The 18,157-nt window shown below is 49.2% G+C and overlaps 1 protein-coding gene across 16 annotated transcripts in view; it reads right to left on the bottom strand.

Moving 5' to 3' along the window:
* BAZ2B (bromodomain adjacent to zinc finger domain 2B) overlaps nt 1–18,157 on the bottom strand; it is a 2,602,315-nt gene that overhangs the window by 295,507 nt on the left and 2,288,651 nt on the right. For all 16 annotated transcript variants that reach the window (XM_069616356.1, XM_069616365.1, XM_069616369.1 and 13 more), the window contains one exon: nt 14,299–14,445. In XM_069616356.1, coding sequence (XP_069472457.1) covers nt 14,299–14,445 — 147 coding nt within the window. The remainder of the gene's footprint in view (nt 1–14,298; nt 14,446–18,157) is intronic.

Here is an 18,157-nt window from a genome sequence, read left to right as displayed (position 1 = left end):
GACAGCGCTGGGGACCTGGTTCCGCCCCGTTTCCTGATGTAAAACATGGTGGTGGTGTTGTCGGTGAAGATCCTCACCACCTTGCCCTTGAGGGACGGAAGGAAGGACCTGAGGGCCCAAAACACTGCACGGAGCTCCAGGACGTTGATATGCAGGGACTTCTCCGTCGGGAGCCAGAGTCCCCTTGCGTGCAGATTTTCGGTGTGCGCTCCCCACCCTTCCAGGGAGGCATCCGTGGTCACAGTCTCCTGGTGGGCTGGGGTCTGGAAGTCCATGCCCGCCGTCAGATGCGCGCGGGTGCCCCACCACCGTATCGCTCGTCGGAAACTCTCGTCGAGCTTGATCCTTTCCTCGAAGCTGCCCGTCGTCTGGATCCAGCGCGCATCCAGGAATTCTTGCAACGGGCGCATCCGGAGCCTGCACATGGGAATGAGGTAGATGCAGGAAGACATCATCCCGAGGAGGGACTTGATGGACCTCACTTTGGCCGCGTCGGCCACCAACATCCGTTGCACCTTGCCCAAGATGGTCCTGGTCCTCTCCTCCGACGGGGAGGCCAGAAGGGACACTGTGTCGAGCCTCGCTCCCAGAAACAGTGCGACTTGCGCGGGCACCAGGTGGGATTTGGCGTAGTTCACGGAGAATCCCAGGTCCGTGAGGAGTTGGACGGCCCTTGCCGTGTGGACCACGGCGAGCTCCCTTGTCTTGGCGCGGATGAGCCAGTCGTCCAGGTAGGGGTAGACGTGAATCCCCTCGCGGCGCAGATGCGCCGCCACCGGTGCGAGGCACTTGGTGAATACCCTGGGTGCCGACCGTAGTCCGAAGGGAAGGGCTTTGAACTGGTAATGACGCCCTTGGACCACGAATCTGAGGAATTTTCGGTGCCCCTTTAGGATGGGAATGTGGAAGTAGGCATCCTCTAAATCCAACGACGATAGGAAGTCTCCTTCCTCCAGCTGACCCAGGACGTGCTGGAGGGTGACCATCCGGAACTTCTGCGCCTTGATGAACTTGTTCAGACGTCGCAGGTCTAGGATGGGGCGCCATCCTCCCGTCTTCTTCTTCACGAGGAAGTATCGCGAGTAGACTCCGGAGCCCCGAAGCCTCTTTGGGACGAGTTCGATGGCGCCCTTTCTGAGCATCGCCTTTACCTCCAGGAGAAGTTGAGGGACGTGAAGTTCTTTCCTGGCCACGGGGGGGACGCGCGGGCACCTTCTTTGAAACTCGAGCGCGTGGCCCCGGGCCAGGGCGTCCAGCACCCAACGGTCGGTGGAGATGGACTCCCACACGCTGACGAAGCCCGCCAGCCGGCCTCCCACCGGGGTGCTTCGGTGGGGGCCCGACCCCACGGCCGGTTCAATCCTGCTTGGACGCGGCCTTGCCGCCTTGACCTCCTTGGCGGCGACGGCGGGGTCCGCTAGACTTGCCTCGTCCTCTGTAGGCCTCTTGCGACGACGAGCGGGCCGCTTGACGGTAGGAAGCGAAACCGCCGCCGGAACCTTTGGAGGCGCCCTTGCCTCCGCCGCTCCGAAAGGGCGTTCGTCGTTGCTGCAGGACTCCAAGGGCCCGGGCCGTCTCAGTATCCGCCTTGATGGCCTGAAGGGAATCGTCCACAGTCTTCCCAAACAGGTTGTTCCCGTCGAAGGGCATGTCCAGGACTCTGGTCTGGACGTCCTGCCGAAAGTCCGTAGCTTTGAGCCATCCACGACGTCGAAGGCAAACGCCGTTGCCCAGCTGGCGGAACCCAGTGTCGGCGATGTCCGTCGCCACGGTGATGGCGTGGTCCGAAGCCACCTCACCTTCCTGCAGGATCTCAAGGGCCTCCGCCCTCTTGTCGTCCGGCAGAAAATCCAGCAGGGGAGCTATCTTGTACCAGAGCTCCCTGTCGTAGCGGGCCACGATAGCCAAGGCGTTGGCCGCTTTAATCGTCGTCGCTGCCGACGAGATGACTCTACGTCCCATAGCATCCAATTTCTTTCCCTCGCCGTCCGGCGGGGAAGTCGATGTGGAGGCCGCACCCACCCCCGCTTTCTTCCTGGCTGCCGCGGAGACGACGGAGTCCGGGGTAGGCTGCGCCCGGAGGCATAGGGGGGCCGTGTCCGGGACCCGGTACTTTTTCTCGTACCGGTCTCTTCTAGCTGGCATCGTGGAAGGGTTCTTGTGGAGGGAAAGGCCCTCATCCCAAATGTCGTCCAACAGAGGCACTGCGAGGACCGTCTTCCTCTTGGCCTCGCGCCGCTGATAAAGGAAGCCTTCCTTTTTCTTCTCCTCAGGGCAGAGTTGGAAAAGCTCGGAAGCCCTGGAGATCATGGAGTGGAAAGATCCGATCTCGTCGGGCGGAGAAGCCCTGGTGGGAGGCGACGACGGAAAATCCTCGTCGTATGCCTCGTCGTCCGTACCCGTCGCTGCCGTGTCAGTCCCCGTATCATCCCCTCGGGTGGACGGGGAGGAGGGCTGGACGGGGCGCGACGGTTGAAAAGGAGGTGGTGGATGGATCCTTCTTTTCTTGGTAGGGGGAACACCAGAAGGTCCCGGTTCTGGATCCCCCGACGGGAGAGGTTCCTCCGTCGGTAACGGTAGCCTCGTCCTTATCTCGGAGCATAAGGACTGTATGGCCAACAAAATGGCCGCCGAGTTGTCTTGCGGCGCTGGCAAAGGGGAATCCGATGGGCGAGCAGGGGCCCCGTCGGTATCCTCGACGATGTCGTCGTCGTCACCTACGTCGGGGTCCATTCCGACGGGCTGGCCTTCTTCCACGCCTAGGCCGTGGCTTAAGACCTCGATCAGCTCCTCTTCTGAGGTTGAGGCCGAATCTACGACGACGCCCTGCCCCCCCTTCTTCTTCCCCACGGAGGGTTTCACGGGGGTCCTATCGATGGGCACAAATGAAGACTCCCTCCGAGGAGGCAGGGAGATTCTGGGCCCTGAGGTCGCCACCACTGGTGCAGCCACCACAGGCTGAGCCAGGGCCGCCGCGACCGTTTCGATAGAGGGCTTGGTCGGATGGATCAAGGCCTTCACCACCTTAGGTGCGCTCACCGCCTTATCCTTGAGGGAGGGGGCACTGCCACGCTCCTCCTCTGCCTTAGAGCTCGACCGGGGCCTCTCCAGGAGCTTCGCCGGGTGCTCGGCCTTCCTCTTACCCGACCCAGAGCGTTGGCTCGTGGTTGATGGTGCCGGGGAGGGTGCGCCCTGCCTGGCGCCCGTAGAGCCCGACCGTTCGGCGCTCCCGGTGCCCGCGGACTCGCGGTGCTTGGCCTTATGTTGGGCCCCCGTCGCCGGGGCGCCCTCAAAGGTCTTAGAAGACCGCTCGGATTTCTTCTTCTTCTCGCCAGACGGGCTCTTACCCTCCAGCCAGTTGGCGAGACGTTGATGGCGGTCCTTCATGGTCCGTTCCGACATGTTGCCGCAAAACGCACAGTCCTTCTCCACGTGCGTCTTGTCCTCATGAAGGCAGTAAAGGCAGAAAGAGTGTTCGTCCTCCTTGAAGACGTTCTGCAGCTGGCATCCAGGGCAGACCCTGAACAGCTTTCCGGGCGTCGAGCTTCCCTTCTCCTGGGCCATCTCCGAGACCGGGCCTGAGAAGCTTCTGGAGTCCTCCGAAGTGTAGCTCGACGAATCTTCACCCTTGAGGGGCACAGATGAATCCGACACGGGTCCCCGTTGATCGGATGTAGGATCGGTGGAGCTTGAGGCTCTTTTGACCGAAAGAATCGAAGTTTTTTGTGAAAAAGCGCGAAAAATAGCACTAACGCTCGAGAGCAATAGCACGAGGATCCCAACACATGAACGTGCGGTAAAAATCTGAAGATGGCTGCCAGAGGCGGTGCTTAGGTAGCGGGCAGTCATTGGCTGTGGTCAGTATGACGCAGAGACCAGTGATTGGTTATTACTACGAAAGACAGATCAGAAACGAAACTGATACTGGTTTTTTCTTTACTGAGGATTCCCAGCCTGACGACGGGGAATATTCATGAGCATGTGAATCCATGCCAGACCCCATGCTGGAGAAACCCTGATACCACTCATTGTCTCTCATGCGCTCTTTCGTTTTTGAGAACTGCACCTTTCAGAATTTCCTTCGGAGCAGCCTAGAAAACCCAGAAGGGATCTAAACCAGAGAGAATGAAGAAAATTGACGACCCAGACAAAATATAAACCGGCACTACAACTCAACAGTAACCAGCAACCCAGAGGAGAAGAAACTCACCTGCAACTCAGAAACTCTCATTTCCAGCCCACAACGGAGAAACATCAGACTGATAGCAAAACTATGCTGGGAAAAGGTGAAGGTTTTTTTTTAAGCCTCCCAGTTGGTAGCCCTTCTGTTAGGGAGAATTCTCTCTTTAGGCTGAATTTCCTAACCAAGTGAGTCCCCCAGCAGCTTTGCTGGATTTCTGGAGTTTTTTTTTCCTCCTGCCAAGAGTGAGACTCTTTTCCTCCCACTCTTGGACATGCTTTATGGTATTCCTTTGACTGGTAATGTGTCTTATGGGCTATGGGGTCCTTTACTCCATAGGGTCTCATGTGTTTTTCCTATGTGTGTTACACAGCACCCTCCGAGCTGTAACTCAGGGGTGTCATAGTGACACCCCACCATAGACTCCATACCCTGGGACTAACTACTGTGTCCCAGGGCCTGTAAAGTCACCATTGGCTTTACTAGTCCCAAATTATTAACAGAAACCAGTACAAACCATCATATTATGGAATTACTGGTCGGGGCAATTCGATTGCCCCAGGGTCTGTTAGTCGAGGGGGCAATTCTCCGTCCCGCCTGATCGAGTTTTGGCTGGTGGCAGTGGAAACTACTTTTTATATTCAACCGCAAATATTTTCCTATGGGATTTTCCCATTGTTCGAGGCTACCAACTTTAATTATTTAATTCTCTTAGCCTCGAACATACCGCCGGTTTATATAATCAATATTAATTCTCCGGTTGGTATTTTTTGCCAAGACTCGATTCTAAAATGGCGTTTGTGTTCTCTTCTGTGACTCCAACCCAAGTCGAGCCCTTTGTTCCACTTTTTGGTGGGCTTCTCCACAGAAGCCTCCAAACGTGGTGCCACAGGGGGTGTGGGAGGGGGTTTAGGCACCCTGGACCGAGTTACCCTGGTAACTCAGGTCGCACTCTTGTGTGATTGGCCCAAGTGGTGAGCCGGCTGGCTCACCACTTAGCATGTTTGAGTGACAGCTAGGCTGAGTGAATGGGGGTTTTCTGCATAAAAAGCAGGGCTTTGGGGACTGGAACTTCAGAAGTCGCCACAGGACCTGAGAATCTGACGAGGGAGAAGCTGAGCCGACCTACCACGATGACACCACTGGTGGAGCCCTGCAGAACCGACTCACCACTTCCCGACGACAGGGAAGATCTCCCGGCTGGAGAGGCTTCTTCCCCTGACTGGTGGGCACAACCAGTTTTCCCTTCTTTCTTTGCACCCCAGCCCGGTTTGTTGTCGAACTGCCCGTGCCAAGCACCCCGGCAGCCGGATAGCCACTTACCACTGAACCGCGAATCACCGGACCGCTCCTTGTACCTGAGAAACTCCACGGCTGGTTTCTTCCCTGGCAGTGCAACAGACTCCTGTCTATATCCACGACGAGATCCTCTCTTCCCACGGACGAAGCACCGACTTGCACCCGCTGCCAGGAACAACTGCCCCCGCTGGAGCATTCACACCACTTTAAGGTACTGTGTCCGCCAGGCCTCCCTTTCTAAAGATTGCTACAAGGTAATAATAACCCCTTAACCTTCTTGACTGGGCTGGCCGCCTTGACCCTCTAACTGGTCCCTTTCTGTGGTCCAACTCCTTTTTTGAACCTTTACAAGACTTTTGTGCACTGCAACCGTGTGACCTTGGACACATTTCGTTTGGATCCCCTGGAAGTGGATCCGGCCTCTTGAACTCTAACTTCACGGTTTTCCCTTGCCTTCCTCTCTTGTTGTGTTCTTGAAAAAGTGTTGGGATCTGTTTCAATTTGCTCTCTGCTTTTCTCTCCCTTTTTAAAACGAACTATTAGGGTGCCATCTACGTTAAGCGCTCACCGCTGTCTGAAAATAAGTGGGGCTGTACTTAAGACTTGTCTAATATTCTTTTAAGGGAGTGTATATCTTTTAGTGACCGTGTTTTTGAATTGCTTATTATCAGTGCCTGTGTGTTTTTCTAGATGTGGTTGTAAATAAATAATTATATCTCTTTTACACCAAGCCCTGGTCAGTGTTTACTTGTTCTATTGTGTACTCTTGACCTATTGTGAATACTCTGTATACTGCCTAACTCTTCTTGAGGGAAGTCTGACTGCTCAGCCACAGCTACCAAGTGAATCTGTGTGGTACAGACTGCTACCAAGTGGGTTAACTGCCAAACACCTGTAGTCCTACATTTTTTGCAGTGGTCCCAGAGGGAACTGCACAGGTTTCTGCCTAACACCTTCTAAAGGTGAAAGGCAGGCTGTAATTGGTGCAGGAGATCAGGTTAAGTCTGTAACCAATGGGGAGGGCAAGAGAGCCACTGCACACACAGCCTTGCACTTAAAACACAGACAGCAGGAAAGGAAGAGAGTGGGTTGTAAGGATGAGGTCACAGGTAGAGCTGGAGGGGGACAGAGAGACCAGATGGAAGAGGGACAGCAGACCGGATTGTTGGATAGTTGTTGGTGGAAGGTGAGGTACATGAGAGAGTGGTATCAGTGGACATGGGAAGGCTTAGGCAAGGTCAAGACTAGGTACTAGGATACACAGGCGGGGGAGATATCAGATGGTGGCTGGGTTGGGGAAAGAGTCAAATGTTTTCTATTTACCTAAATGGTCCTTCTCAGAGATCAGCTGGATACAGTGCTCAAGATGTTGGTTTGGGTTTAACCTAGGCCAAGATGGTGGCTTAGCTCAGCAGGGATCCAATTTAGAATGTTGAGGGCAGATTGGAAGTTCAGACTGTTTGTAACTGCCTTTCATAAATGAACCTTGAAGTGTCAGGACGTGTATATAAGAATTCCCCCACTGAGCCCTAAACCTTTGAATCAACAAGAAATCTGTGAAGCAGAAAACGTGTGGGGTGAATAATTAACTGCTGGACTTAACTGGTGGGAGCGCAGCGCACAGCAGAGCATAGCTCTAAGTATTTAAGTTGTTAAACGTTTTAGTTATGTTGATGTTCGTAGCACGTCTCCTGCTGGAAAAAACTATTGTTAAATTGTGGACATAAGATTTGTTCTGTGCGAAACTAATTAATTTACAATTGCAATTTCACATTTTTATTCCAACAATGCAAATCACAAACATCACAGGTGAATACAATATCTCAGGCAAACAATCAACAGTGCATATAAAACTAATTTTGCAAAAGAAAGAAATAGACAACAGAGGAAGACCAAAGGACAAAAGAAGAAAGAAAGAAAGGAAAACAAAACAATTGATAAACCAACAGAACCATGAGTTCAAATTCAATGGAAAAGAGATCATAAATCACAAGTAATAATGAACATAGGAAGCATACTTTCTAGGTACAGAGACATGCCATTAATTTACAATTGCTATTTGCCGGCATTGCACGCTAAAAACAAACGTTCTTCAAGGCAAGGCAGCACATCTCTTCTGTGCTGCATATGAGCCACGGAAAGTTCTAATAAGCACTTTTGAAATATTTACTTTACTAAGGAGGCATAGAGAACATGATGCCTAGAAGATTCACTCAGAGCTGTTGGGCAATCGCAGTTCCGTGTCAGAGACACAGTGAACTTTCATTTAGAAGTCATGCTATTCTCTGCGCAACGTGTTGAGCCACAATTGTAATATATTGAAAGCATGAGTGTTACCCACTGTCTATAAAAGATGAAGGATTTCTTCCTAAAGACAATTAGCCAGTAACACTGAAGAAGGTGCCTTTTAGGTTGCACAAGCGCTTAGGATTGCCGTCGGCCATTTTGTTTCATTAGATTCTGGGATTTGTAGTTCAGTGTTGAGCACCAATAGGTAGTTAGAGTAGGAAAGAAATAAAGGCAATGTTTTCTTTGTCAGATGATAGAATACAGTAAGGTTTGCTACAAAGACAAAAAAATATAAACTGAAAAGAAATTTAAGAAAATAGATACAATATTATCTGTAACACTTACAAGAGTCAGTTGTTCATTCAATACTACTTTTTTAGTGAACAGGACAAGTTAAACCCTCAAAAGCAAATGCTATTATTGAAAAAAAAAAGCTGGAAAATATTTTAAGTCAAGTGCAAAAGGTTTACACAAAGCTCTTTGGGTCAGTTGTGCACAATTCCTTTTCAAGCTCCTCAGAAAGGGCACAACTTGGGAGTGGTTTCCTCTGAGCAGGTGCCATAGGAATCACGGGCAAATGCAAGCAAAAGCAAAGTGATTCTGATTAAAAATCGTCATTGAATGTAATGTAATGACACATATTTAATTCCTGTGCAGGGTGCAAAGGCAAGAAGTAGGATGAGCTCCTGTGTCGTTTGTTATTTTTTCCACTTCCCCTTTCGCCTCAGGCTGATCTGTAATGCACAGTGTATATTGTCTGTGGGTGTAGAATGGTCAGAGAGGGACTGTGGTGTTCAGCAGCTCCCACGGAAGGCGAGACATTTGGACCATGACAGCTGTATGGATAAGGTCACAGTTAGAGCCGGAGGGGAGCCGAGAGAGGAGGCGGAAGAGGGACAGCAGACCGGATTGTTGGAGAGTTGGTGGTGGAAGGTGAGGTACCTGAGAGAGAGTGGAATCAGTGGTGTGTATTGTAGAGTAGTGTATTGTACGAAGTGGGGAGGTGGGAGGTTAGGAGGTGAGAGAGAGAAAAAGTTCGAAAGAAGTGTGGAAAATAACAGTAGATAAGTGGGTGTAGTTGTTTAAGTGAGAGGGGGTGAGTTTCAGGAGACAGTGCTGCTAGTAGTGAGGGGGCTGGAGGATCAGTGCTAAGTGGAGAGGCGGTGAGAATGGGGACAGTGCGGGTAGTAAAAGGGTGAGCTGGACACCATCTCACTGAGTTTCGTGGACATACGAAGAGCAGTGTTAGTAGTAGTGGGAAGAGAAATAGTAGCTGTGGGAAACTGGTAGTAGTACGACAGTCAGGGTAGTGACATCAAAGCGTGGAGGCGAGGGCTTGTAGCGATAGTAGGAGTTGTGAGTGTAGGAGTTGTGAAGGCAGTAGTAAAGAGAGAGTTTAGTAGATAGACAGTAGTAGTAAAGGCAGTGGTAGAGTAGAGAAAGAGGTAGTAGTGATAGTAGTGATAGTAATAGTAGTAGTACAGGAAATGGATGTATTAGGGGTAATGCTGGAAGCGTGGCAGTTGCGTGGAGAAAGTAGAAAGAAGAGAGTGGTTGGGAGAAAAGGTAGTGATATTGAAGAGAGATGTGGGGAGGAGAGAAGGTAGGTGGAGTTGGTAGGACAGGGAGATTAGAGGAAGGAGTAGTAGTGAAGTGGCAGGGGGAGACAAGGTCAAAAGGCACACATACACCATCCTCTAGGACCAACATCTCTGGTACTGTAGAGTCGGGGAGGAAGTCCCTGAGGGAGGTAGCCAACGTCTCAGGGGACTCCAGCTAAGAGCAAGTTAGCAAACATATAGTAGGGGTTACCATGCTCTATGGAACAGCTTGGCTAAGGACACGTGGGCTAGAGCAATAATCCCAGGGGACTTGAGAGAGGGACAGCCCTAGTGCCACCTTCCCAAACTCATTTTCCAGCCGGTGCTCCTTACTCGCCTAACGACCTGCCTATTTCTTGCTGAAACATCTTTCACCACCAAGAAAAAGTCCATCCCTTGCACTGTTTTAATAAAACGTGTGAAACCTTCAGAGGGACTTTGTGAATCAATCAGGTCATCTGTTACATCAAATAAAATAAGAGATTTTACATGTCCAGAAAGATTGCAAGCTCTGCAGTTATTCAACGTTTAGAGGAGGGGTCTCCAACCTTTATGTTGGCAAGAGCTACTTGTAGTTAATGGTCAATAGGCGGGACCTACTAGGGTGGTGATATCCATGAGTATGAGAATTTTGACCAAGATGTTTTGGGCAGTTTATTTGCTCTTCATATAAAAAAGGAATACCATTTGTATTTACTGTGATATTAATATATCAATAACTTCAAAAACATGTTTATTTTATTATTTATTATTAGATGCTGTTTCCTGAAAATTGTTAAGCATATCAGAAGTAGGAAACTAATCGATCGGGACATTCAATGTGAAGGCTTAACCTGCATGCTGTCTACCAGTGCTCAGTAATCTGGTGTAAAGCTTGAAACAGCAACATCACTCAGATGCTGTCAGATGGGATCAAGGATTTGATTTCAGGAAGTTTGTCTGAAAAAGGCAGATTCACAGAGAAAGGCGATCACATTGGCTTATAGTGCAGATACCTTTTTAGCCATAGTGAATGCACACACGACATGGCAGACATACATTCAGGACAGTTTTTAAACTTGCTTACAACAGACTCAGCCATGGGAGTCACTGTGCCCTTCACAACTGCACCATCTCTAAAAGAGCATTTGTTTTTCATCAAATAATTAGAACCTTTTGAAAGACGGCTCTGTAACAGCATTTGGATTGCAGCATTTAGTGTACCTACTTTTTAGAATCTCAAACAAATTCCTCTTGGAAAATTATTTTCATAATGTATGTGTATTACTGCAAAATTCCTATCAATGTTACTATTTTATTCACACTTTAACTTGGACACTGTAGATTAAAGATGCACATTTTCTTTTTACACTGGAACAAAACTGTTTTATAGTGGTGATTTGTAACGTGCACACATGAGACAACATATGAGTCTTTAAATTAACATTTTGAGCAAAGAGTATGGTTTCAACGAGGGGTGACATGCCACCCTGCTCCCCTTTATGAAGGAGGCAGTATCAAAGTGAACAGCTCACAAGATCGCTGCCTCTCCCTGCACGAATCATGTTAATCTGGTGCATGACCAATGGGCCATGCTTGGCTTGCACCTGCAACTCTTTGACATATTTGAATTGTTCATGTATTAGCTAATTACTTGTAAATTATATGTATTGCTGAATTTTTTTTAGAAAAAACGGTGCTCATAAATTGCACCATTTCAGCCCAGTATTGAAAGGCTGGAAATCCCTTGCCAGAAATTGAACATGTGAACAGGTTCCCCATAGATCTCTATAGATTTTCCGATATGTGCACATAGCCAAAGGGGATCAGCCCTGTTAACTGTTCTCCCATCCCATGTCTTGCCTCTATGTTCTCTCCCAGTATATATATATATGCAAACCACTGCTCACATTTCCCACTTAATTCCAATTATCGTTTCGTAAAACATCTCACATTATGTTTTTTTAAGTGCTGGTACTGATAGGCATGTCCCTTTACATTCCTGTTTAGTTTTATGAATTTAAGTGGACAAGCACCAGAATGCAGTGCAGTTAGTAGTTTTCCATGTTTACTTAAATGTAAAATTACAGTTATAGCTTGAATTCCTGTTTTGGGACATCCATAGAGGTGGGCTTCTCCATACAATGCCATATTCCATCCTAAGCTTTAATACAGTTTGAGTACTAGAGCTTTAAAACCGGGAACTCAATATCTGAAAATATAACAAATAATTCACAGTTTTACCATAAACACGCAAAGTGAGATGTACCTTTTTGTTCTTGCAAGCGTGGACTCACATAGATTGTTATTTTTCTATGCACACACATGCGCTTGAGAAAACGATTACAGCTGTATCTTTATTCCCCCATTCTGATTGAAAGTCTACAATTAAAAGCATGCAAAGTAATGCTAGCTGAAATAAATCTAAAGAAACACAGTGAGACTGAAACAATCATAGCCCCAACTTTGTTTTACACTGCTTGCAGATTTATGCAGCCAGGCCCTTTCTAATCCGCCATTATTTGCACCTCTTGGTGACAATGGCCACAACACACATTGCACACAACTTTTGACTGTGTTTACTTTACAGAATGAGAAGTGGGAGAGGTGGGGGGGAAAAGTCCCAGGGACTTCAGACACCAAAATAAAGACACAGTGCTCATTTTGGGGTCTGATCACAGGGCTACTGGGAAGCCTCAGGAGAGCTACCAGTAGCTCACGATCTACTGGTTGGAGACCACTGGTTTAGAGTGTATCATTATAGCTAAATGTTATCATTGATTTACAATTAGAGCTCCTTTTATTATTTCGTTATCTTTCTAAATTTGACTGTTGTATCATGGTGAGGAGAACTAATGAGAAGGATGAGGGGAGAGGCGATCTACATTTTGAAACTACTGTAAGGGCGCAGATGTAAGAGTCTGACACAGTGGTCACATGTTTCTTATCAAAGACTTATTATAGAATAAAGAAAAGGAAACGCCTTTCTTGCCCAATTTCTATGAGGGGTTGCCCGGCCTCAACTAAAACACTAAGGACTCTGTCAGGATGCCTCATTAAATAATAAGTTCACTATCATGTGTCCAAACCCATTTCTGTCCCTTTCACTGAATTTAGGAAAAACTGGGCATCTTCTTGATCTTGAAGAAGCCGCCTCTCGCTCTGGATACAGGGCTTTAAAGTTCAGTTTGTGGTATGAAGCACAATGAGTTATTCCCCAAACACAGTTCCAACAAATGGCTCTTTCACATGGGTGCCAGGTCCCTCTGGGTTGTTTCGGGTTCTCTTCTCTCTCTACTGGTGTAGGTTCCAGACTTCCTTTATGTTCTCGGGCCTCTGCCCCTTGACCATGTACTCCTTCTCACTTGTATGGGTTCCAGTTCCTTGTTCTTGGCTTTTGTGGACCTTGTCTACTTTCATAGGGGTCCCAGACCCCAGTGTGTTGCTTTCGGGGGTTCTCTACCACAACTTCACTCGTTGTCCAACTGAACAGACCTGTTATACTCTCCTGCCAAGTACTGTTCCACATATTATAGTTTATACAGTTGGTTTCAATCTCTCTCTTTTTGGTTTTCTCAGGGTCCCTGGCCCATCTATGTAGGCATTCACATCTGCGGTTCTCTTGGTTCCCAGACCCCTTTGTATTGGCTTTTCATGAAACTAGCTTTACTCCCCTTCCAAGAGTCTATAGATGCAGCATATGGCTGTATGCTTTTAGTCTCTCCCTTCTTGATTGTGTTAGGGTCCCCGACCCATTTACTATGGTCTTGCCTCTGTGGTTCACTTGGGTCCCAGACCCATTTATACTGGCTTCCAAGGGCACCTGGTTTACTGTCCTGCCAAGTGTCTATGTATGCAGCATATGTCTCTATCTTTATATCTAGGTTGGGGTTCTTGATCTGTATTTTATCATCTGCTTTAACTCGTGTTGGGTTCCCCGGCACTCTTTAGGCTCCCCTTGCTCAGTTTCCAGCCCCTCAATTGACCCAGGCAGCACCCGTAACTTGCTCTTGGGCTCTTATTGCGTGGCGTCCTTCTCAGGCTTCTCCGACTCTCTGACTAGGCCTCTGCTCTTTCTCACTCAGCTCTCGCTTTGGTCCGCGTCCCCGCTCTGGCTTCAGCGTGTCGGGCTGCACAGCTTCCGTCCAGGAGACATCCTAAGTCTGCCGTACAGTTGACTTCTGTCTGCTTTCTCCTGGCCGGCCGGATCTTGGCAGCACCCTCAGAGAAGGCGGTCTCTCCCTGCGGCGTCCCGGTCCACAGCTGCTTCCCGCGCTTCTCTGTCGGCCGCATTCAAACTATGCTCTTGGGTCCTCTGAGGTTGGGTTGAGAATGACATTGTTCTTCTAATTTGTACTCCTATAACCAATGGGCAGTCTCCAACAGCTAGACTACATGTGACAGTTCTAATAGGTATTCTTCATTGCTCCATCCTTTCTCTTCATCACAGTACTGAACTGATGATCATCACAAAGTTCAGTGGCACTCTTCTTCGTGTCAGTATTTTCCTGGGACCTGGCTCCCTCACTACTACAAAGATATTTTTGGGGGACAACAGGGTACTGACAGAGGTTAAAGGAAGGAGGGGTCGGAAATGAGGGAAGAGAATAACACGTTCTCTCACAGTGATTGTCCCTGGTCCCAAGGAGGGTTTGTCTTCCCAGGAGATCCACCCGCTGAGTATCACCCCTGAGGAACGATTGGGTAGCAGCATCACAGCCCTGGCCTCATGGGAAGGGGCTTCCCCATGGAAGCAGTAACAATACCCTGGGATTTGCTACACTACCTTGAATAGGTGCACTGTGATATTTCGATACCTGTATAGAAAACTCTATTAAGGAAAAGGTATCAACAAAAATTTGTTATGAGATAAAAGAATCTCAGGAGGAAATAGTATCCATTAGAAATATATTGTTTAGCATGTAGGTCATAGTGAAAGGGCAATATTACCTTTGCAATGCAGGCTGGACAAAACCAGTCACCTTCTGGTATAGTAGTGATTTTGGGTTTGTGGCAGTAAGTATGACAGCCTTTATCACAACCATCACAAAGCAGCAACAATTCTTCATTATCTCCCTTACGGCATAGCTGGCAGTACTATAAACACAAAACAGATCAAAACAAAACATTTTTAAATCAAAGGTTTTTTACATAATTTGTAAATTAGATATGTTCCTAAAGATGCGGTCTACTCCAAGTTTGACATTTTTGTTTACTGCTATATATCATACAGTAAGTTAGACAAGAGTTCAAGAGTGCAGTTTCATTTCAATACTCTGGATCCTTCCACAACATTGTGAATATTTCTACCTGTCAAAATGCCATTCTGGAAGCTTTTACATATTATTTTAGCGCTCCAGAAACAAATAGGGAAGTATACACTCTGGTTGACATATGCACTTGTGATGGTGTTAGATATAAATGGCACTGATAATTTGCTATTACATCGGTTGCATAAAATTGTTCTTAAAAAAAGACAAGCAAGGAAACCAATATTGGTGAGGAAGAATTATAAGTTACTCACCGTAGGGACTAACATACTCTTAGTCCATAGTCCCCTTTCCTCCATACTGCATGGGCGTCCCTCCTAGGGATGGGAGATGGAACCTTTTTCACCAGAAACAAAAACTTCTCCCCCTTTAAATTTAGAGGTGCAGGGGTGCGTCTCTGGGAACATGCGCTCCCCTGACTCCGCCCACCGGTGCCACGCCTCAGTCCCCATAGACGTGTTGACAATATTACCATTGCCTAATGACACCAGTTTTATTAGGGGTGGGGGGTGAGTAACTTACAATTACTCTTACATCCCGTCCCGTTTCCTCAATACTGCATGGGCGATTACAACTGAATGCAGCCCCAGACCTGGAACCGGCATCCAAACTGTAGTGCTTGCAAAAGGCGGAGGGAGTGGCCCACGTGGCCACCCTGCGGATGACCTGCAACGGAAAGTGTCTCTGGAATACGACCGCCATGGCCTGGGCCCTGATAGCGTGGGCATGCATGTTTGCCAGAAGTGGCTTGTGCTGCCGCTCATAGGCTTCCTTAATGGCTGCAACCATCCATCTTGCTATGGAGGCCTTGGAAGCCTGATATCCTGCCCTTGACCCACCGAAGATGCTAAATAGAGCCTCAGATTTGCGAAAGCTCTTGGTTCCGTCCACATAGAACTTTAGCGTTTGCCTAACATCTAAACAGTGCAGGACCCTCTGCGGATTATCCTTTGGGTCTGCAAAGAAAGTAGGGAGTACTATCTCCTCATTTAGCTGAAAAGTAAGAACGCGGGATGCCTTCTGAGGATCACCTTGTCCCTATGAAAGGTAGTGTATGGCTCAGGAGCCACCAGAGCCTGGATCTCGCTGACACGACGTGCAGATAGAAGACCCACCAAAAGAGCTGTCTTCATGGTGACTAGCTTGATGTCCGCGGATGCCATAGGCTCAAAGGGTTTATGCGCCAAGGCACCTAACACTATGTTGAGGTCTCACGCGGGATGTGGCTTCTTGAGGGGCAGGTAGAGCCTAGTGAGGCCTGTCGGATGTCTTTTAACCACCGGATTGGCGGACGAGAAAACATACTCCTCAGAGTTCCGGTAGGCTCAGATGGCTTCCAGGCAGGTGAGTATTTGTCTATCTGCACTCCAGAGTGTGAGAGGTGTGCTGAGAATGAAAGCACATTGTCCAGTGCGCAAGTGAGAGGGTCGACCTCCGTAGGTTCGGCCCAGCAGAGAAACCTAGGCCACTTCCTTTGGTATTGGCTTCTAGTAGCATTGCTCCTAGCACCCTGAATGATGTCGAGGTTAGCCTGGGAGAGGCGCAGATGCTTCAGTATGACCTGCTCAGGAACCACGCTGTGAGGGCTAACTTCTGAAGGGCGAGGAGGATCACTGTTCCCCCCCTGCTGAGACAGGTGATGAGATGGTCCCTGTTGAAGGTGTATCGGAGGCTGGTCCGACAGGCTGAGAAGCTCCGAGAACCATGGCCTCACCGGCCACCACAGAACTATAAGAATGATGCAGAGGTGCCGGGACACTCTTATCTTGCAGATCACCCTGTGTACCAGTGGAGTGGGAGGGAAGGCATAGGCGTTCATGCCGTTCCACTGTATCTGTAGCGCATCGCCCAGAGAGCCTAGACCCTGACTCTTGACAGGATGCAAACTGGGGGCATTTCCTGTTGAACCAGGTGGCGAAGAGGCCCACCTGAGGATGACCCCATCTGTTGAAGATCTCCTGGAGGACCTGATCGTTCAATTGCCAATCGTAATTGTTCGCCCCCAGCCTGCTGAGCCTGTCTGCCTCCAGGTTCGACTCCCCCATGAGGTGGATCGCAGTCAGTTGAATGTCGTTCGCCAGGGCCCATTCCCAGATGTTGACCGCCAGGATGCACAGAGGAGGGGACCTGGTGCCACCCTGCATGTTGAGGAAGTACATGCTGGTGGAGTTGTCGGTCTGAATGAGGATCATTTTGCCACTGAGAAGCGGTAGGAAGGCGTTGAGAGCCAGCCAGGTGGCCTTCAGCTCTAGCCAATTTATATGGGCCTCCTGTTCCTGAAGGGACCAAACTCAGTGGACGTTTTGGTTGTCCAGGATAGCACCCCAGCCCTCCAAGGACGAATCTGTGGTGATGTTATCCTACAGTGCTGGTTGTCGGAAGGGCCTGCCTATCCTCAGGTTGTAGTCGTGCTCCACCAGACTAGGTCATGGTGTAGGAAGGGAGACATGCTGATGAGTTCCGCCTGTGAACCCTGCTCCTGATTCCATGAGGCTGCGAAGTGCAGCTGTAATCTCCTCATTTTGAGTCTTGTGTAAGGTACTGCCAGAACACATGCCGCCATGATACCCAAGAGGTGCTGGTACCACCATGCTGAGGTAATCTCTGCTGAGAAAATGACTTGTGGCCCTCTTGATGGCTGCAATCTTGTCCTGTGAGGGAAAAACTCTCTCGGATCTCGTATCCCAGATGAGGCCCAAGTCGTGTAGCATGTTTATGAGGGCAGAGGAGGTATGATGGACCGCCTCCGGGGATCTCGCCCTGACGAGCCAGTCGTCCAGATATGGATAGACATGGTGACCTTGGGCCCTGAGAAGGGCTGCCACTGCATTCATAAGCCTGGTAAAGACCCTTGGGGCTAAATTGAGGCCAAAGGGCAGAACCTTGTATTGGAAATGGAAGCCCATGATCCTGAACCGCAGGAAGGATCAATGGAGCTGCCAAATTGGGATGTGTACATGAGCATGCTTCAGATCCAGGGAGCACATCCAGTCTCCCCTGCACAGAGTCTCTGCAATAATCGCTGGGGTAACCATCTTGAACTTTTGAAACGGGAGGGAAAGGTTCAGGATGGAAAGGTCCAACACAACTCTCAAGCCAACCTGGTGGTTCTTGTGTAAGGTGAAAATCCTGGAGTAGAAGCCCATACCCCGGTGGGAGGCTGGGACTTCTTCCACAGCCTCCAGCGATCAAATTTCTGGCCAACAGAGTTGCTTTCCCTATCTGTGGGAGCGGAGGAGAGGGAGGAACTGGTAGGCGGTACCCCATGGACACTACTGATAGGATTCAGGGATCTGCGGACTTCGCGCGCCAATTGAGTGCGTAGAAGGCAAGCCTTCCCCCCATCAGAGACACATGGACCCGTAGGGGAGTATCATGCCTTTTTTTCCCTCTGAGCCTGAGGAAGGGGACTGAAAAAAGCCCTTATTCCCCGCCTTGCGCTGTTTGCGGCAGCGTTGACTCGGAGAGCGGTCCGGCTGCCTGGACCGACGCTCTTGGAAGCCCTGGAAGCCGCCAAGGGCCTGACCCTTGTCGGAACG

Source organism: Ambystoma mexicanum, chromosome 9 (genome assembly GCF_040938575.1).
Source record: "Ambystoma mexicanum isolate Mex_15411 chromosome 9, UKY_AmexF1_1, whole genome shotgun sequence".
Taxonomy (NCBI): Eukaryota; Metazoa; Chordata; class Amphibia; order Caudata; family Ambystomatidae; genus Ambystoma; species Ambystoma mexicanum.
The sequence above is the reverse complement of the archived record's forward strand: the minus strand, read 5'-3'. Positions and strand labels throughout refer to the sequence as shown.